Here is a 20,426-nt window from a genome sequence, read left to right as displayed (position 1 = left end):
CCTCTGTGCAACAGGGAATCTGGACACTCCCTGACCCCTCCACTTCCTGGAGTAGGGACGATTCATTCCCCAGGCCCTGAGACAAGCTGGTCAGAGAGGAACCTCTGGGGGGTGGGGCTAGTGAGAGAGGGGCCAGCCAGGCCCAGCCTGTGTCCGGGGGGGGGGGGGGCGGCGGCGCTGTTCAGAACCAGAGCGAAGCACCAGCTCAAGCGCAAAGGCAGAAATGCCCCTGGGGAGCGGCTCAGGCAGGGGAGCGCTGCTGCGAGCTGCAGAAATGAATGGGCCATCACCTCCAGAGCAGGGCTCTTTATTACAGCCACCGTACTCCCAGCAGCAGGGGTGAGCTGGGGAGCCCCCCGTGGGTTCAGGGCTGAGCCCCTCTGCCCCCCATTCCTGCCAACGAGATCCTGCTCTGGGCAGATCCCAGAGCCCCCTCCTGCCAGGGACTCTGTGCCATCAGCCCTGGTCTGGCCTGCAAAGGGCCCGGAAGTCAGTGCGGAAGGGAGGAGGGTAAAGTGGGGAGGTGCCATGAAGCAGGAGTCACCCGCTCTGGCTCTGTAACCCTTCCAGCACAGAGCGCAGAATGGCCGCCGCGGCAATGGCCCCTGGGTCCGGCAGCTCCAGGCGGGCCGAGCTGATGTAACTGGCCCTGCCAGCACCTGCTTCCATGTTCTTTGTGGATTCAGCCGCAGCCTCTGCGCTCTGCCGAGAGAGAACAGGAGGGAGCTGGTAATGGATGAGAGTGGCCTGGACCCAGCCTCTGCCCCCCCCCCGCCCCCGGGGAGACCTGGAACGCAACCAGATCGGCTTCCCTCCGCAACTCGCCCGATACCGCCTCAGTCCTGCCCCTCCCCAGGGCTCTGCCGCTGTCCCTCAGCCCACACATGGCCAGGTGTCTCCAGCCATGGCAGCCCCACAGCACACCGGGCCTGGCTGGTTCTCTCAGAACCACCCCCTCCTTTCCTGCAGCTTTCACGGTGAGCTGCCCCAGTGCCAGCCTGCCCCACTTTGCTCATGAGACCGCTAGGGCCACAGCCCCACATTCACCTCCCCTCATGCAGCTTGGGAATCTGTTCAGGGGCCTGCATGGCTGCAAGCTCCGCCCCTTTACTAGCCCCTCCCCTGTCCCCCAAAGGGGCAGGGCTTGGTGGGAAGCGAGCACTCGTACCTGGACTGCCTTATCCAGCACGGTCAGCACGTTGGCCTCCGGGGCCCGCAGGGCGTGCAGCTCCTTAGCAGCAGCACAGAGGGAATCCAGCTGCCCAAGACACAAGGGGGAGGAGTGGTCAGGGCAGGGCAGGCCCAGAGATCCCCAGTAGCACGGTGATGGGCATGGCCAGAGCTTTGCCGGGTTTCCCTTGTACCATGTGCCCAAGGGGCAGGGCAGCTGCTTGTCACTCACCATGGTCCTGTCCCCAGGCGCAGCTCCCCCGTACCTGGCACAGAAAGCAAAGGGGTCAGCACGGAGCAGTGCCACTGCGGAGGGGTTAAGGGTCGCTAGCGGGGGTGGGAATGCCCCATCAAGGGCCTGCTGCCCTTCCCCCATCAGGCCAGGCACTGCTGCCATGTCCCTCCAAGACCCACGTGAGCCTCCCTCTTGCTTTGCAGGCTCTACTCACTGCTGCATGGCTTCAATGCCGGCATCCATGGCAGCAGCCCAGGCCGCGGGGTCGCTACTTCTCTGCAGGGGCTGCGCAGCCGCCGTCAGGAACAGCCCATACAGCTACAAGGGAAACGCCAGGCTGCTCAGCAGCAGTGCCACCCTGACGCAGGGTGAGGGGCCCTGAGATGGCAGGGCCCATACACCTTCTCCCCCCGGTGTGAGGAAATACCACCCCCCGCAGAGCGATGGGACATGCCCCACAGAATCCATACACCCCCCTGCTGGGCTCGCATCTCCTCCCCCCTCTAGCCTCACGCCAGGGGGCCAGGCTCAAATATCCCCACATCCCCATCAGCGGCACTCACCGCTCCCGAGGACCCTCCCATCTTCTCCAGTAGCAGCCTGGCCAGGGTGGAGAGGATCCGGGACGGCTGGGCAGGCAGGGGCGTGGAGTTCAACCACTCCTGTATGGCTGGAGACACGTGGCAGCATGGGTGAGAGGCAGAAGGGCTGGGCTCGAGGGGCAGCGCCCTCAAACCCGCCCCCCCACCCCGAGGGAGAGCGAGGGCTGAAGGGCACCAGGCAGAGCTCACAGGGTGCAGGACGGATCCTACGATCCAAAGTCTGCAGGGGAGCCAAGCCAGGAATCCTGTTCTCTAGGGACTCGGGGAGCCAGACATGGACTCCCATGCCTTGTGGGGACTGGAGCCAGCCTAGGATGCTGTGCCGGTGGGGCCCCATGCCTCCAGGGGGTGTGCCAGAGGGAAGGAAGCCCTACGTCCCAGGGGTAATGGAGCTGGTTCCTGGAAGTGACTTGAGTCTTGGTGAGCAGACAGAGTGCTTGGGGGGGAGGGAGGGCGCATAAGCACGGTCAGACTGGGTCAAACCAAAGGTCCATGGAGCCCAGTGTCCTGTCTTCTGACACAGGCCAGTGCCAGATGCCCCAGAGGGAATGAATAGAACAGGGAACCATCAAGTGATCTCTCCCGTTGCTCATTCCCAGCCCGACAGGCGAGGGACACCATTCCTGCCCATCTGACTAACAGCCATTGATGGACCTAACCGCCATGAATTTATCTAGCTCTTTTCTGAACCCTGTTAAACGTCCTGGTCTTCACAACATCCTCTGGCAAGGAGTTCCACAAGTTGACTACGTGCCCCGTGAAACAATATTTCCTTTTTTTGTTAGTTTTAAACCTGCTGCCTATTAATTTGTTGACCCCCAGTTCTTGTGTTATGGGGGCAAGTAAATAACTGTTCCTTATTCACATTCTCCACACCAGTCATGATTTTATAGACCTCTCTCATATCCCCCCTTAATCTCCTCTTTTCCAAGCTGAAAAGTCCCAGTCTCAGGGTGCCAGAGTCCCAGGCTGCCCAGTCCCCATAGGGCCAGGTTCCCGTGGCTGGGGGCACTAAGGGGTGGCAAGGAAGCAGACGGAGATGCCTCTCCCCAAGGGGGCTGGATCACAGAGGTGCTCCCCATCCCTCCCTGAACCCACCAGCTCCTCTGTCCTCCACAGAGCCACGAGGGGAAGGCTGCCACCCCCCAGAAGCCAGGGATCCCTGTGTCTGTTGTGAGCTCCAGCCCAGAAGAGCTCCTATGGATTGAGAGATAGTTGCTGGGTCCCAGCACTAACCCCTGGCAGCCCGGGCATGGGTGCTGCCGCAGTCGCCGTCGCCCGCCGCGCGGTCCAGTTCGTTGAGCTCCTCCTGCAGGCCCAGCAGAGTACTGCACACCCGCTCCAGAACCAGCCGCCCCCTCTTGGAGGCTGGCGCTGAGGGAGGGAGGGAGGCAGGCAGGGTGCTGGTTAGATGGGGGAAGGGGAGTGCCTGGCTTGACATGCAGGATTGAATTGTCACACTCACAACTGTGTCCCTTGCATGCTCACTGCCTGGGCACTAGATCCGGTGAGGTGCATGCCCACGCCTGTGTGTTCCACTCGGTCTCGCCCCCCTTCCCCCCAAGCCCTCCATTTCGGCCCTCTGCCCTGGCACTGCACACTACAGATGTCAGCACAGCCCCCTGCTCTCCCCAGCCAGGCAGAATGGAACCAACAGCATCCTGTCCTGCAGTGGAGGAAACTGAGGCACGGGGGAGGGGACCTGAATTCCCTTGATCACAGAGCGTCAGCAGCTCAGACGGGAACACCTGCCACCTTGCTCTAACCAATAGACCTCACTCCTCTCTCCTGCTAGACCCAACTCCCCTCCCCTCTTGCTGAATAGAGAACTTGAGCCCAGATGGCCAGCCCTTCCTCCCTGCAGCAGCAATCCCAGGGCTGCTCCATCTCTCTGGCCCGCCAGCCACCTCACTGTTGCGCCTACCCTGCCCACAGCAGGTGAGGTGATAGCAGGGCCTCGGCTGGAGCCCCCAGAGCCTTGTCCGGTCAGAGCCAGGAACAGGGGTCACCCTCCATACCTCCATCTGGGACAGGCTCCTCTGCCTTGGGTCCCTCCTCAGGCGCTGCCCGAACTCTGTCCCGGCCAGTCACGGGCGCTCGGGCTAGGTTGGGCCAGGCCACAGCTGTGGTGTCAGCATCTAGGGCGCAGCAAGACAGCCAAGTCAGGCCCAAACCCAGTCCCTCAGAGGGCCTGGTTCCCAGCCACTGGGAGGGCTGAGGGATTAGCGCAAGGTTGGTCAGGGAACACAGGGCCCTCTTTACCCATCACAGCCCTTGCAGTACTGGGCCCAGCCCCGGCTCATGGCCCAGCCCCAGGAGATGCCACCACTATAGGTGCTGAGAACTGGGCCTCAGAGCTTCCCTGCCTGAGTGTGCCAGAAGTGGACCCGCTGCTGGCAGCCCCTGGCATCCCAAGGGCTCCACTTCTCCTCCATCCTGCCCATGGGGGAAAGATGGCCCTGGATGAGGAGCAAAGGGTCCATCGGCCCGTTTTATCCCCAGCCCTGATGCCAAGAGGGAAAGCCTCAACTCCCGCACAGCGAAGTCTCTCACCCCCATTCTGCGGAACCCCCAGCCCGATGCCAGGGGGAATCAACGCCCCGGGGCCTCACCGATCAGTCGCAACAGCGCGTCATCTGCCAGAAGGAGGGTGAGGGAGACACCAGACATTTCCAGAGCCGTCATGAAGGTGCCGACCAGCGCTCGGGCGATGCGAATGCCTCGGTCCTCTGCAGCAAGAGGGCAGGGAAACCGTGAGGAGTGGGATGGGAACCAGAGCTTGGGAGTGCAGGGGGAGTCTGGGGAGAGACTGCAGGCTGGTGGAGGAGAGGAAGGGAAGCTGTCCCTCCTCCCCACAGCGGGAAGGCAAAGGGGAGCAGCATGCAGGGAGTTCAGGGGGTGAGGAGTGAAAGATGAACGTCCTTGAGGGATGATCCAACCCTAGAAATCCAGGGCAGAGACAGCTTGGGGGGCAGTGGTGAGGGGCCCTAGGGCACATACCTGGGGAGCATTATACACACAGCCCAGGCACAGCCTCTACCTGTGAGGAAGAGATGCGAGTCCCCTGCACACCCTCCCATCGGAGCCCTGCCTCATGCCTGTCCCCACTCTCCAGCTCTGGCTCTCACCAAGGCAGCGCACAGCCGCACCAGCCACCACGCCCAGCTCCAGGAAGGACAGGCCACCCAGGTTGTTCACCACCAGCACCACAGAGGCCCCTAGAAGGCAGAGGAGAGTGGGGGTGAGCCCTGCCCTGCCCAGGGGCAGCCAGGTCAGGGACAGGGGGTCACTCACCGGGCTCCAGGGCCACGCGCGAGGCATTGGAAGAGCTGCTCATGTGATCGAGCATTGTCTTGACGATTTCGTCCGCCAGTGCCATCTGTGGGGAAGGGGAGGAGATGGGTGAGAATGGGGCAGCCACAGGCTTGAGGGCAGGTGTGGGGGGAGCCAGCCTACCTTCATCCTGCGCACGCCTGCCTCACCGTGAATCCCTGTGGAGACAGGAATTGGCACTGATAAAAGGCCTCCAGCTGTCCCTCACCCGCCCTGCCAGCACCTGATCCCAAGCCAGAAATAGGGCCTGGGCCACAGGCAGTCAGAGCAGTGACCAATAGCAGCTGCCTGGCCATGCCGATAAACCCCCTCCGGGCGCTGCAGTGCAACCCAGCCCATAAACCCCCTCCGGGCGCTGCAGTGCAACCCAGCCCATAAACCCCCTCCGGGCGCTGCAGTGCAACCCAGCCCATAAACCCCCTCCGGGCGCTGCAGTGCAACCCAGCCCATAAACCCCCTCCGGGCGCTGCAGTGCAACCCAGCCCATAAACCCCCTCCGGGCGCTGCAGTGCAACCCAGCCCATAAACCCCCTCCGGGCGCTGCAGTGCAACCCAGCCCATAAACCCCCTCCGGGCGCTGCAGTGCAACCCAGCCCATAAACCCCCTCCGGGCGCTGCAGTGCAACCCAGCCCATAAACCCCCTCCGGGCGCTGCAGTGCAACCCAGCCCATAAACCCCCTCTGGGCGCTGCAGTGCAACCCAGCCCATAAACCCCCTCTGGGCGCTGCAGTGCAACCCAGCCCATAAACCCCCCCCCCCTGCCCGGGTGCTGCAGCTGCCCGGCCTGTACCCTAAACAGCGGATTCTTGGGCCTCATTGATAATGAGCATTTCAGTCCCATGGGCACCTCGGCTCTGTAGATGATGGGTACCTGGATCCCCTTTGGAGACCCAGCAGCCAGTTCCCACCCCCAGATAGACAGCCGTGGGCTGATGGGAGACAAGACAAGGGATGTGTGCCAAACTCAGTCAGAGGCAAGGCAACAGGCAGGCAGGCAGGCAGGCAGGCAGGCAGGCAGAGGGAATTCCTCACCCAGGCCCAGCTCCAGCTCATCCTGAGCCAGCTGAAAGGTAGGTCCAGAGCCAGGGACGCTGCAGGGCAAGAGGCTCACGCCCAAGGTACCTGCATGAAGAGGGAACAAAAGGAGCCACGGATAGGAGCATGACCTTTGCCATGGATAGGAGCATGACCAGGACAGGCACACGGATGCCAAGCCAGAGGCAGCTTGTTCTTAGGCAGAATTCTGGTCTCTAGGCTGTAATCAGCACCGTGCCCTCTGGAGGGAGGAAGGGTGAGGTTACTGGCTGGAGCGGTGCAGGAGCAGGTGCCAGGTCTAAAATAAAATCTTGGGACAGGGCACCATCTATGTTGGGACTTGAGAGCAGGATCTCCTGGCTGAGACATCCCCAGGGGGAGTCCACTATTGCTGTGGGGCCACATGTCCCTCCCAGACCTCTCCTTCGCCCACTGACAGCCTCTGGGCACTATGGTGCCCACCCCAGCCATGCCAAGGGTCCCTGCGTGCTCACCCATGGCTTTTGAAACATCTGTCACCTTGCGAACAATCTCCTCCAGACTCGCTCCTGCCTCTGACAGTGCCCCAGCCACCTGCAGGAGAAAGGTTGTGTAAGTGCCAGCTCAGGACGCTGTTCCTCCCTGTTGTCTTCTGGCTGGCATCGGTGCAGGACTGCAGACCGGCTAAAGCCCAACAGGTAGCAAGGCATCCGAGTACTTCAAGTTTCTACCGTAGTACCCAGGGGCCCTCATCCTTCCAGACCCGCCATGCTGGGCACCACATGTCCCCTGTGAGTGAGATGAGGGGATCATAAAATACTAGAATTCTAGAACTGGAAGGATCATCAAGTCCAGCCCTGCCTTCAAGGCAGGACTTGGCATCATCTAGATCATCCCTGATAGGTGTCTGTCTAACCTGCTCTTAAATATCTCCAATGATGGAGACTCCACAACCTCCAAAGGCAATTTATTCCAGTATTTAATCACCCTAACAGGTAGCAAGTTTAGAGAGTAGGATGCCAACAGACACAGCCTGGTAGCTACAGCACTGGGCTGGGACCCAGTTCTATATCTGCCTCTGCCATCGACTGCCGGGAGAATCACTTCAACTCTCTAGGACTCACGTGCCATCCACAAAAAGGGGCCATTTCTTTGGCCTGGCCTATTTCCACCAGACTGTCTCTCGCCTGAGGAACATCTGGTACAACGAGGCCCTGAACTTCAAGTCACCACAGCACTGTCTGTTTAGGGGTGTTTCACAAAGCTAATAATCACAGAGAACCATTCCCTTGCAACTTAAAGCAACATACTCACTCTGCAGACAGCTCTGTGCCTGGATTCAAACCCTCCCCAGAACCTGCTTTGCAACCCAAACATTACAGTTTCTGGCTGGTCCCAAAGCCCCTGCTGGACACTGACTAGATTGGGGTGGGCAAGAGTTAGTCAACGGGCTGGATCTGGCTTCCAGCGAAGCCTCCTTCCTCCCCCTTGCTGGAGCAGAGCTACTTGGAGCAGCCAGCCCAGCAGACAGACATAGAGCCTGTCTCAGGTACCTGCTGGGCTGCTGGCTGGGAGCCACCTAAATAAGCACCTCCCAGCCACAGCCTATCTCCCTGCAACTACCTGTCCCAGGTCACCAGCCCCTCTTGCCCCAGGCCACCCCCCCAACCCTTCTGTATCCCCTCTTCCCACCTCCTCCAGGCCATAACTCCCTCCCAGATCCTGCACCCCCTCCTGCACCCCTCCCCCAGGCCAGAATCCTCTCCTGTACCCATACCCCTTCCTGGACCCTGCACGCCAATCCCTTGCTCCACATCACAGCCCCTTCCTTCACCCAAACTCTGTCACAGACCCCACGCCCCCTCCTATACCCCTGTGCTCTATCCTAAGCTCCCTTCTGCACCCACCTGCCGTCCCAGACCCTGTGTCCCCTCCACAGAAGTGCAGCCCTTGACCACTTACCAAAATCTTGGCGTAGACCCCCCCCATTAAAATTATTACCCACCCCTGGAGTAGATGCACAAGTGGAAATGACCAGGCTGACTGTCCTGGGACAGCAGAGATGGGGTTGGTTCCAGCCCCACCAGCTCCAGGGGTGCAGAGACACAGGCCTGTCTCTCTGACTGACAACACGGCTGTGTCTTTAACCCCTGAGGCTTCATCCCCAGCTGGCAGAGTCACTGGGGCCCTTGATGTGGACAGCCAAATCCCCTGGACAGGCACCACTGATCAGCCCCCTTCAGACTATCCAGGACATTTGACCCTAGCAGGCAGAACTGGACCCGAGGCTGCTGGGAAAGTAACTGAGGGCCGGTGGCTTTGATCTGCAGTGGGCCCTGCTGTGAGTGGCCACTGGGGACCGATCTGCTCGGTGTTTATGAGCACTGTGCCACAGCCTCTGGCACAGTAAGTAGGCTGCCCATCCCACCCACCTTGTGTATGAGCACGGTGCCACACAGCCCTCTTCTCCCCGTCTTCTTCTGTGTGGTGAAAGCGCTGTCGTCGCCTACCACCACCATCTGCACTTTGGCCCCCTCTGCCCGCGCCTGCTCCAGGGCCAGCCCGAAGTTCAGCCGGTCCCCCGTGTAGTTCTTCACAATCAGCAGGGTCCCAGCTAAGGGAGACAGCAGGAAATGAGGGGCCCTAGTTGCTCCCCACCACCCTTGGGTAGGTGAGACCCTTCCACCTGGCACCACGCTGCTGTACCTGAGCCAGCCTGTGTCACCGCCCGGATCGCTGCCAGTATGCTGCCCACTGCAGGGGAGGTGAAGACAGCACCAGCCACCACTCCAGTGAGCATCCCCTTCCCGATGTACCCTAGGAAGGGGGGCAGATAGAAAGTTAGGGGTCCTGATGGGAGAACCTCACTCCCAGCATGCACTGCTCTCACAATGCTCTCCCTCTTTAGCAATGGGATTCTCCACCAGCGCAAACCCTGGTGCGCCTCAGGCAGGACCCTTCCCCAGACTCCCAGCCACCCCTCCAGCCTGCCCCAGCTCCCTGCTCCTGGCACCACAAACCTGCATGTGCGGGCTCATGTCCTGACCCTCCTCCAGACAGCAGTGCCACCCGGCCCCGAACGTTCTCCAGGTCGGATCGCAGTGCCACCCGGTGCCCCTGAAGGAGCTGGATGTCCGGATTACAGGCCACCAGCCCAGCCAGTGCATCGTCCGCACAACCTGGCACAGAGTTCACCAGCTTCTTGGAGACCTGGGAGGCAGTGACAGAAGAGAGTGATGCAGCTCCTGACTGCACTGCGGCTGGGAAGGGGTTGAAGTAGGTGGGTGTTACCTGGGTAGCTGAGCTACCGGAGGCAGATGTGCTTTGATGACACAATGGCAGGGATTCAAACACTGCTGTTGGGAGGACTGGGTGGCTCGGGTAGGGAGGGGGGCAGGAATGGAACACTGTTTCCCTTCAAGGGGGTGCTGGTTCCCATCTGACCCCAGGGTGGTGAGACTGGCTGGCTCAGGGGGCTGAGGAATGGGACGTGGTGCCTTTCCCTTGACAGACACTGGAGTTCCCTGTTACAGGGGAAGCAGTCATGGTTCCCTAAAAGTCCCTATTCCAGCACCACCCCCATCTCTCATTGCCCTATGCTGACACGCCCCTCCCCACGCAACACAGAGTCTCCCCAGTGGATCCCAGCTCTGCTAGGGGAGCTGGGAGGTAAGGACTGGCCCCCAGCCAGCCAGTCTGTGCTCTCGTGGCCCCAGTGTGGCATGGCTGTGCAGCTGCCAGTGAGGGAGCAAACTCCGAGGTCCTTGTGAGGCGTTTACTCAAGTAAATCTCCCAGTGACCTAGAGACCTTAGGAACAGGGCCTGGGAACCAGGCCTTAGGAACCAGTCAAATGCAACCAGGGCAACAGTTGCCCTCGGAGCCTGATAGTAGCAGGGTGCCAGGATACCTCATGCTGCTGGAGGGGCAGATGGACAAGCCAGGCCATGCAGGGCAGAGGATTTACTTCCTCACTGCAGTATAAGTGGGGCCCTACTATAGCCCTCCATTCCACCCCACCCCCAAGCTCCCACTGTGCCCCCCCAAACCTCCTTCAAGGCCAGGACTCACCTGCATGGAGGCAGGATTGAAGTACCCCTGTTAGCAGAGTGGATCCGATCAGGAAGAGGGGGCCTGATTTCTTCCAGCAGAGCTGTCAGCACCTGGGCATGGGGTCAGACAGGGAGATGAAAGTCTGGGGAGGAGCACGTCTGTCTCGTGGCTGGAGAGGAAGGGTGTAGGATTCTGGACAGACAGCAAAGCAGCCCTGTGAGACCGAGAACACCCTGAATCCTGCCTCTGTGGCCATGGACTTCAACCTGAGTCTAAACTCCACCTGGCACCACGAAGGGGATGTTGCGGAGCAGGAGGGAAGGGTGATCTTAGGGACACCCCCCCCCCCTTGCCCTGCTCTGTGCACCAGGGAGGCAGCCGTTCCTTTGCTGCTGGCCAAGCCTCCAGCCAAGCAACATGGGCAGCCGCTCCCCAGACTGGAGGGGCCACGGGAGAGGCTGGCAGAGGGGAGCGTAAAAGGCCATAGCGGCAGGCAGACCAGGGCGGGCAGTGTGGGCACGGCCGCTTCCAGCAGGCAATGCACCACAGAGGGGCACAGCAGGGGGGCTGAACGAGGGACCGGTGCAATGCACTAAGGGAGCCAGGGCATGGGCACAGAGAGCCAGGACAGGGTGCCCCTTGCAAAGGGGTGATGGGGCAGCAAGGGGGCAGTGCCAGGCACTGGGGGGGGGAGGGGACAGAGCAAGGGGGCGGAGCCAAGAACTAGGAAGGGAACAGAGCAGGGGGGCGGAGCCAGGCACTTTGGGGGAAGGGACAGAGCAGGGTGCCCCTTGCAGAGGGGTGATGGGGCAGCAAGGGGGCGGTGCCAGGCACTGTGGGGGAGGGGACAGAGCAGGGGGGGCGGAGCCAGGCACTGTGGGGGAGGGGACAGAGCAGGGGGGGGGGGGGCGGTGCCAGGCACTGTGGGGGAGGGGACAGAGCAGGGGGGCGGAGCAAGGCACTGTGGGGGAGGGGACAGAGCAGGGGGGGCGGGGCCAGGCACTGTGGGGGAGGGGACAGAGCAGGGGGCGGAGCCAGGCACTGGGGGGGAGGGGACAGAGCAGGGGGCGGAGCCAGGTACGGGAGCGGAGCACGGTGCCCCTCCCAGCGACTTTGCAGCGCCCGCTCTCACCCGCCCGCCGACTCTTCTGCTCCCAGCGAGGCCGCCGAGCAGCGCAGAGCGGCCTCTAGGCGCCGGGTCTCTTCTTTTATCTGCGCGCGCGCGCTTCCTGAGTCCCTCCGCCGCCGCCGCGCCTGCGCACGCGCGGGTCCTCCCAGCGCCGTCCCGTGGTGCCCCGCGCGGCGGCGGCGCTCTGGCTGCTGCGGGAGGCGGCGGTGAGGGCTGCGCGGGCCCTGCTCTCTGTGTCTCTCCGGCCGCCCCTCCCCCACCATGTCCTACAACTATGTGGTGACGGCGCAGAAGCCAACGGCCGTGAACGGCTGCGTCACCGGTACCGGCCGCGCGCGCGCGCGCGGGGAGAGGGGGGGAACCCTGGGAGGTGCGGGGGCTGAGCGGGGCCGGGTCGGGGGGGCACGAGGCGGAGCAGACCCCAGCGGGGGGGGGCATTGCCGAGTCCTGCTCTCGCCTGAGGGAGGCGCGAGGTGCTGGGCGGGTCGGTGGGGCCAGAGGGAGCTGGGACACGGGGGGGTCCGGGGGGGGGGTCGGTGTGTGGGAGGGCGGGGGGAGCAGGGTTCTGGGGGTGCCAGTGAACGGAGCGATCAGGGCGCGGGGGAGAAAGCGGGGGGGGGGGGACGCGCAGGGTGCAGGGGGTGAGCAGGCTGCTTTCTCTCGCAGGACACTTCACTTCCGCCGAGGACCTGAACCTGCTGATAGCGAAGAACACCCGCCTTGAGATCTATGTGGTCACGCCGGAGGGGCTGCGGCCCGTCAAGGAGGTGGGCATGTATGGCAAGATCGCCGTCATGGAGCTCTTCCACCCAAAGGTGAGCGTGGTGCCTGTTACGATGTCATTGCTTAAACAGCCCCCCACCCACAGCGCCGTGCCGTTGGCCTGGCTAGCCTGGTGTGGCCCGCGGCACAGCAGGGGGTTGCTCAGATCAGGTGCGCCAGGTTGTGGGTGGGGGCCAGCTCCATGGCTCTGGCTGGGCCCACTGAGTTTGGGGGGAGGGGTGGCGGCACCGCGGCTCCATCTGGGCCCACTGTGCCATGGAGGGCCCGGCTGGACTGGAGCAGTCCTGGACCCACTGTGCCATGGTGGGCCCGGCTGGACTGGAGCAGTCCTGGACCCACTGTGCCATGGTGGGCCTGGCTGGACTGGAGCAGTCCTGGGCCCACTGTGCCATGGAGGGCCCGGCTGGACTGGAGCAGTCCTGGGCCCACTGTGTCATGGTGGGCCTGGCTGGAATGGAGCAGTCCCCTGCCCACATCAGGCAAGGGGCTGGTTCAGCCCAACTGGGCTGCCAGTTAACCAGTTACATTCCTAGTATGGAAAGTATGTTGATGTTCCCTTTTTCTAGGGGGAGAACAAGGATCTGCTGTTCATCTTGACAGCCAAGTACAATGCCTGTATCCTTGAGTACAAGCAAAGTGGTGAGAGCATTGATATCATCACCCGTGCCCATGGCAACGTGCAGGTAAGTTGGGTGGGCAGTGCAGTCCAGTTACCATATATCAAGTACCCTGGATAGCTGATGGATTCTCTTCATGATTGCTGGTTTTGTTTTTCTGTTGACATAGACAAATTATAATTACAAGTGTCAGCCCTTGTGGAGCTTGTAACTACAGTCCTGATCCTGCAGCTGACTCTGTGTCTGATTACTTACACTAGTATTCAGCGAAAACCCTCACCAGCTGTCAAGTCAAAGTAGCTTTCATCTGATTTCAAATGTTGAGATATAATTGACAACTGTGAGGTAGTGGATTGAGCACAGGCCTGGATGTCAGGAGATTTAGTCTGCCAGTAAGTTGCTGAGTGTTTCCTTGGGCAATATGCTTTTCTGTGCCACGGTTTTTCTACCTAATGTGCTAAAAGACCTACAGATAATATCTAGGTCTCTGACATCTTTAGATCTCAGTGTTTTAGAAAAGAAGTATCATTATTCTAATTTTAGTGATGGGGAAACTGAGGCAGGAGGCTGTGACATGACTTATGTGAGTCACCCAGGCAGAGGTGGGAATAGAACACAGGTCTTGTGTATCCCTGTTCAGTGCTCTATATATTAAGCCTTGCTGCCTTCCTAGGAGAGAAGCTGCAATGTGTTTTATGCTACAGGAAATTGAGATTCCAATTATTGAGGCTGGCTGTTTACCTTTGATGGATTTCATGGCTCGTTGGCAGAAAGGACATCCACTTCGAATACCAGGATATTTTTTGCTTACTTGAATAATATGCTAAAGCCTATTGAATGGATTGCAGGAAATCCATTCCCAGCTGTGGGATGTTGACCTTGTTTCTTGTTCTCTCTGAGTGTTCTGTTGGTTCTGTGTTTGGGTCTCTTTCTGATACTGGTTTCTTCTCTTTCAGGATCGCATTGGTCGGCCCTCTGAGACGGGTATAATTGGCATCATTGACCCAGAGTGTCGGATGATTGGACTGCGGCTCTATGATGGCCTCTTCAAGGTCATTCCTCTGGAGCGGGACAACAAGGAGTTAAAGGCCTTTAACATCCGCCTGGAGGAGCTGCAGGTCATCGATGTCAAGTTCCTCTATGGCTGCCAGGCTCCTACCATCTGCTTTGTTTACCAGGTATCCAAGGTGGCTTTCTTGGGTATCCACGAAAAGAGGGTATTGGAAATCATTGGGCAGGGCTGGTATGAATTGGAGCCCATGAATGTCCTTGTAAATGTCCATGTCATTTATGCTGTCCTGGAACCTCTGGTAAGTAGTATTGTGGTCTAGTGGTTAGAGCAAGAGACTGGAAGTCAGGATTGACTTTGTGACCTAGGCAAAACTGCCTCACTTCCTTTGTCTGTGCCACATGGCTATTAGCACTCCACAGGAGATTGAGGATTCCCTCTTTAGGAGCATTGAGGTTCTTGGATGATTGATGCTTTAGATTTGATCATTTCTCATTATTTCATTAGCAGAAAAGTCTTTCAGCATGCATTGGGGAAGTTGAGGAGAGCTCCTTTTGGGTTTATAGTCTCTTCCTATTTCTTTGCAGTTGCTGATGTTGGGCCCTGATCTGCTTCCTTCTCAGAGGTTGGGAGGAGTCAGTAAATCCTGTTCAGGGATATGCTAAGGCCACTTTTCATTTCTGTAGGGGTTTCAAGCCTGTCTTACTGTTAGGGTAGTCTCTCAAAGGGAACAATTCTGAGCACTGTTACATCTCCCCTCCTGGGCGCAGATTATGAAGGGCATCTGCTGTTGCGTACTGTGTACATATTTTGGCTACAGCAGCCTCCCTCAGTGATACTAACTCACAAAATTCACATCGCCGTGTATGGTGTCCAACACACTGGTATAGTGGCTACTGCTTCAGAACTGGTTGGACACCATGGATATAGGCAGGGCTTGACAAACCGTGACAAGAGCTACTCGCCAGCCCCGCACCTCGCATGAGCCAGTGAATGGGATGCATGGAGGGACCGGCTGAAATCTACTCGCCATGGGCGAGTAGAATCAGCGGTTTGTTGAGCCCTGGATATAGGTATTAGTGCAGTTCCTCAGGAAACTGAAGCACCCACACAAGGTTACTACTATAGGACGGTAGAACTCACATGCAACAAAATAAAGCAAATACAGTCCCCACTTCATCACACACTGGGCTGACTTGGAAAATTGGTGGAAGGACACAGAGTCCTTCATCTTTACCTTGCCTGATCAGATAGACGTGGACTGAAAATCGTTGCTTTCTAATGGCTTCTTGCTGGCCTGTGTAAAATGAGTTTGGCCTCAGTTTAGTTCTTAATGTCTAGATCATATACAAGTCATGAGCACAAGTAATAGTAATCTCATGTTTATCATGTACATTTCATGAGTCTATTCAAGTGCTTTACAAAGGAGGTTAGTAATATTATTTCAGTTTCACAGATGGTAAAACTGAGATACGCATGTGACATAGAATCCCTTTCTGAGGTTGGCTGTGTCTGAACTGGGAATGGAACCCATGCCTCCGGACTCCTGGTCCAGTGGTCTTTCAACTAGGGTGCCCTGTGCGGATGGATTTGTCTTGCTGGCAATCTGAGCAGAGAAACAAGGTCTGAACAGATGCGGGACCTTGAGCTCCCCTCTCATGTTTAACAATGATCTCTTCAGGGTGTGGAGAATATTGCTGTGCTGTTGCTTATGCATGTGCGATATTTTGGGTAGACACCTGCCAGATTCTTGATCTGGTGTGCTAATTATCAGTATATTAAAGAAATTTTGCCTGAAAGGGTAAGGGCTCTGAATTACTGGCAATATTAGAAACATGCTCTATTTTCTTTCTAATCAGAGCATAAATTCATGGACTTTAAAGCCAAAAGGTTCCATTCTGATCATCTAGTCCAGTGGTTTTCAAACTATAGGTCACAACCCAGTAGTGGGTTGTGGAATCTCAGGCATAGGGTCACCTTGCTGTAAGGATGATCAGGTGACCAGCAGGGGTCGTTAGGCAGGCTTCTTGCCCGGCCTGGTACTGTGGACCATGCTGCACCCTACAAGCGGCTAGCATCTGGTCCAGCCTCTAAACTGGGGAGGCCACAGGGCTCTGTGCTACTCCTGCCCTAAGCACTCGCCAATGGCAACTGGTGGGGGTGATGCCTGTGGGCGAGAGCAGCGCAGAACCACTTTTGCACCTCCTCTTAGGAGCCGGACCTGCTGCTGGCTGCTTCCATGGTACAAGGAAAGGCAGGAAGCCTGCCATAGCACTGCTGTGCTGCTGACCGGGAACCATTGGTGGTTAATTTGCAACCCCATGCCCCGGTCCCCTGCTCCAGCCATGAACCATGCCCCCCAAATCCAGTGCCCCTTCCTGTACCCCAAACCCGTTATCCTCAGCCCCACCCTAGAGCCTGCACTCCAGTCAAAAGATATGGTTATGTTGGGTCGCAGGCATCAACAATTTTCTTCAACTGGATTGCAAGAAAAAAAAATTGAAAACCATTTATGTAGTCTGATCTCCTTTGTAACATGGGCTGGAAAAACTCATCCAGTGATTCCTGCATTAAAGCTGTGTTACTCAGTTCTAGATGCAGAGATGAAAAAGATCTTGTTGCATTTCCGATTGAAATTACAGTAGAGCCCATCATTTTCCACCACATTTTGTCCATGTAAGCTCAGTAGTGCTGAACCCTTTGATCATGACATCTGCCTGTGATAGTTTTATTATACAGCTGGTCCCCGACTTACAAACGGGTTACGTACCAAACACCTGGCCGTAACTCAGTTTGTTCGTAAGTCGGGAATACATGCTTTTAAATACGGCTGCACTGTTCAGAAGTGCGGATGGTGCGTTCATAAGTTAAGAACCGGCTATATTGGGTTAACGGGAGGTTGGTCGTAAGTGCGAATGGTAGTAAATCGACACGTTCGTAACTCGGGGACGGGCTGTATTTGTGCTTACACATGCTATAGCAATGGGGTTTCTGTAACATTGCACACAGTTTGGGTTGTTTCATAGTATATTAGAACTGGAAGGGACCTTGAGAGATCATCAAGTCCAATCCCCTGTCCTCATGGCAGAACCAAGCATGCTCTATATCAGTGTTTCTCAACCTTTTTTAATAAAGTACCCCTTTAAAAAAAAAATAAGGATCCCCCAGTATCTACAGTTTTCAGACACACAAACATTTTTTCTACCATCACAACACATTTGTTTAAACAACTTAATTGTAGCTGGGTGGGCGATGAAATGTTTTGGTGTAAAAAGTACAAAAATAATAAAGTGCTGTAAAACTTAAAACAAAAATTCAATTTTCTCCAAATTTCAGTTGTGTTGACATACCCCACAGACTTTGCTCAAGTACCCCTAAGGGTATTCGTACCACTGGTTGAGAAACACTGGTCTATATCATCCCTGATAGATGTCCGTCTAACCTGCTCTTAAATATTTCCAGTGATGGAGATTCCACAACCTCCCTGGGCAACTTATTCCAGTGTTTAACCACCCTGACAGGAAGTTTTTTCTAATGTCTAACCTAAATCTCCTTTGCTGCAGTTTAAGCCCATTGCTTCTTGTCTTATCATCAGAGGCCAAGGAGAACAATTTTCCCTCCTCCTCCCTGTGACACCCTTTTAGATACCTGAAAACTGCTATCATGTCCCCTTTCAGTCTTCTCTTTTCCAAACTAAACAAGCCCAATGTCTTCAGCCTCATAGTTCATATTTTCTAGACCTTTAATCATTTTTAAAACAAGAAGTCCTGTGGCACCTTATAGATTAACAGATTTATTGGTGCATAAGCTTTCGTGGGCAAAGACGCACTTCGTCAGATGCGTTCATGCATCTGACGAAGTGGATCTTTGCTCACGAAAGCTTATGCGCCAATAAATCTGTTAATCTATAAGGTGCCGCAGGACTTCTCACTGTTTATACGGATTCAGACTAACACAGTTACCCCTCTGATACTTAATCATTTTTGTTGCTCTTCTCTGGACCTTCTCCAATTTTTCCACAACTTTCTTGAAATGTGATGCCCAGAACTGGACACAATACTCTAATTGAGGCCTAATCAGCACAGATAGAGCGGAAGAATGACTTCTCATGTTTTGCTCACAAAACTCTTGTTAATGCATCCCAGAATTGTTTGCTTTTTTTTGCAACAGTGTCACACTATTGAGTCATATTTAGTTTGTGGTCCACTATGACCCCTAGATTTCTTTCTGCCGTACTCCTTCCCAGACAGTTGCTTCCCGTTCTGTATGTGTGGAAACGGATTGTTCCTTCCTAAGTGGAGCACTTTGCATTTGTCCTTATTAAACTTCATCCTATTTACCTCAGACCATTTCTCCTATTTGTCCAGATCATTTTGAATTATGATCCTATTGTCCAAAGCAGTTATAACCCCTCCCAGCTTGGTATCATCTGCCAACTTAATAATTATACTCACTATGATATCATCTAAATCGTTGATGAAGACATTGAACAGAAGGGACCCCTGCGGAACCCCACTTGTTATACCCTTCCAGCATGACTCTGAACCATTAATAACTACTCTCTGAGAATGGTCATACAGCCAGTTATGTACACACTTTACAATAGCCCTATCTAGGTTGTATTTCCCGCGTTTATTAATAAGAAGGTCATGTGAGATCATATCAAATGCCTCACTAAAATGCCACCACTTCTCCCTTATCCATGTGACTTGTTATCTTATCAGAGAAAGCTATCGGATTGATTTGACATGATTTGTTCTTTACAGATCTGTGCTGGCTGTTTCCTATCACCTTATTTTCTTCCAGATGTACAAACATCTGCAGATGAATTCCTTAATTACTTGCTTCAATATCATTCCTGGCACAGGAGTTAAACTGACTGGTCTGTAGTTTCCTGGGTTGTTCTTATTTCCCTTTTCTAGTCTTCTGGAATCTCTCCTGACTTCCATGATATTTCAGTGATGATAGTTATAGGCTCAGATATCTCCTCTATCAGCTTATTCCAGGATGCATTTCAGCAGGCCCATGTGACTTGAAGACACACAACTTTTCTAAGTAATTTTTAACTTTTTTTTTTTTTTTACATTTTAACTTCTAAACCCTACCATTTCCACTAGCATTCACTATGTTAGGCATCACTATGTCATCAAACTTCTTGGTGAAGACTGAAACAAAGAAGTCATTAAGCACCTCTGCCATTTCCAAGTTTCCTCTTATTGTTTCTCCCTCGTCACTGAGAAATGGGCCTACCTTGCTTCTAATATATTTATAGAATGTCGTCTTGTTACTCTGTGTGTGTCTATCTAGATTGAGCTCGTTTTGTGCCTTTGCCTTTCTTTGGGACTTCCTTAAAGCTAATGGGTATACATAATGGTTTTTACATAGCACTCTGTAAAGTACCAGTTACCCCTGTGAGATAGAAAATCATTACCACATTGTGCTGATGGGGAAACCGAGGCAGAAACTAGCAATGTCTTGATCCAGGTCATAGTGTTCATGTAAGAACCTGGGCAAAAACTCAGAATTTCCAGGTTTGTACTGAAGCAGCAGAGACAAGGGGACTTTAGTTATTCATATAGTCAGTAGGCAAAACAGCTTTGTTTCCACAGATCTAAGAGTTGTAAACATTTCAAATTAAGAGTGAAGCTGTTAATACCCTACTTATAATAAACACTCTTGATATAAGAAGGGTTTGATTTGTGTCTGCCAGCAAAAATTTATGTTTTGATTTGTGTCTGCCAACAAAAACTTATGCAACATGGTAAATTTTAGCCTTGCAGCAGAATGAGAGATGTATTTTGTTGACTCATTATTTCTGACATAAAATATTTGGTTTGTTTTGGTTGCTGTCTCTCTATATTGTGTGCATGTAGGCAGGGGGAGGATTCTGAGTTTATTTTTCAAGTTAATTTTCTCTGAATCCATTAATCCTGATCAGAGAATTTGGCTAGAGCAGATATCAGTGCACGTTGTTAAATGTTGTGGGTTGTTTTTTTTTATTTTATGCCAAAGACTGATATCACGAATATGAATAAAATTCCATAGAAAAGCTGTTAGGAAAACATTCCAGTTGCAGGAACTCAAAATAAGTCCAGGAATGCCTGAGTTAAAATGCATTTTTATGCTGAAAAGGTACTGTTAAAACACTCAGATCTATTCCCCTTGTGTATTCCTTGTAATTGTTTCTAGCTTTATTGATTAATTTTACTGCTCTGATTAAAACTGGGTTACCAGCCCAACCAGAAGAGAATCCAGCTCATGCTCCTTGAGTTAGAGCATTGTCAATGGCATGATTTCAGTTCCAGCTGCATTCTTTGTTGACGTGTGAGCTGTTAGAGATTAACCGAGTAACCGATAAGACAATGCTTATTGGCTAATGTTATCAGTTAAACTCTTCCCGGCTCCTGGGGAGGTGGCTTCACTGTGGGCTCTGCAGTATGAAGCTTATTTATGCTTTATACTGCAGAACCTGCAGTGTGTGT

At 55.0% G+C, this 20,426-nt stretch overlaps 2 protein-coding genes across 5 annotated transcripts in view; one reads left to right on the top strand and one right to left on the bottom strand.

Moving 5' to 3' along the window:
* Nucleotides 1–291: 291 nt before the first annotated feature.
* Nucleotides 292–11,676, bottom strand: TKFC (triokinase and FMN cyclase). Of its 4 annotated transcripts, none has more exons than XM_075928413.2 (18): nucleotides 11,539–11,676; nucleotides 10,425–10,620; nucleotides 9,376–9,565; nucleotides 9,062–9,172; nucleotides 8,788–8,969; nucleotides 6,871–6,949; nucleotides 6,374–6,463; nucleotides 5,464–5,498; nucleotides 5,302–5,386; nucleotides 5,136–5,225; nucleotides 4,620–4,736; nucleotides 4,026–4,145; nucleotides 3,244–3,381; nucleotides 1,969–2,075; nucleotides 1,620–1,723; nucleotides 1,403–1,436; nucleotides 1,169–1,258; nucleotides 292–702 (listed from the first exon to the last, which is right to left on the bottom strand). In XM_075928413.2, the coding sequence occupies exons 2-18, from the start codon at nucleotides 10,428–10,430 to the stop codon at nucleotides 541–543; spliced, it is 1,740 nt and encodes a 579-aa protein (XP_075784528.2). In that variant the 5' UTR covers nucleotides 10,431–10,620; nucleotides 11,539–11,676; the 3' UTR covers nucleotides 292–540. The 4 variants fall into 4 exon arrangements, 3 of the variants coding, with proteins under 3 accessions (XP_075784528.2, XP_075784530.2, XP_075784531.2); XM_075928415.2 differs by having other exon boundaries at nucleotides 10,425–10,598; nucleotides 11,539–11,675; XM_075928416.2 differs by having other exon boundaries at nucleotides 10,425–10,516; nucleotides 11,539–11,674.
* DDB1 (damage specific DNA binding protein 1) overlaps nucleotides 11,646–20,426 on the top strand; it is a 27,400-nt gene continuing 18,619 nt past the window's right edge. The window contains exons 1-4 of the mRNA XM_075928411.2: nucleotides 11,646–11,857; nucleotides 12,202–12,350; nucleotides 12,885–13,001; nucleotides 13,892–14,113. Of these exons, the coding sequence (XP_075784526.1) occupies nucleotides 11,797–11,857; nucleotides 12,202–12,350; nucleotides 12,885–13,001; nucleotides 13,892–14,113 (549 nt within the window). The 5' untranslated portion in view covers nucleotides 11,646–11,796. The remainder of the gene's footprint in view (nucleotides 11,858–12,201; nucleotides 12,351–12,884; nucleotides 13,002–13,891; nucleotides 14,114–20,426) is intronic.

Source organism: Pelodiscus sinensis, chromosome 5 (genome assembly GCF_052426305.1).
Source record: "Pelodiscus sinensis isolate ZL-2025 chromosome 5, ASM5242630v1, whole genome shotgun sequence".
NCBI classification, from domain to species: Eukaryota; Metazoa; Chordata; order Testudines; family Trionychidae; genus Pelodiscus; species Pelodiscus sinensis.
The sequence above is the reverse complement of the archived record's forward strand: the minus strand, read 5'-3'. Positions and strand labels throughout refer to the sequence as shown.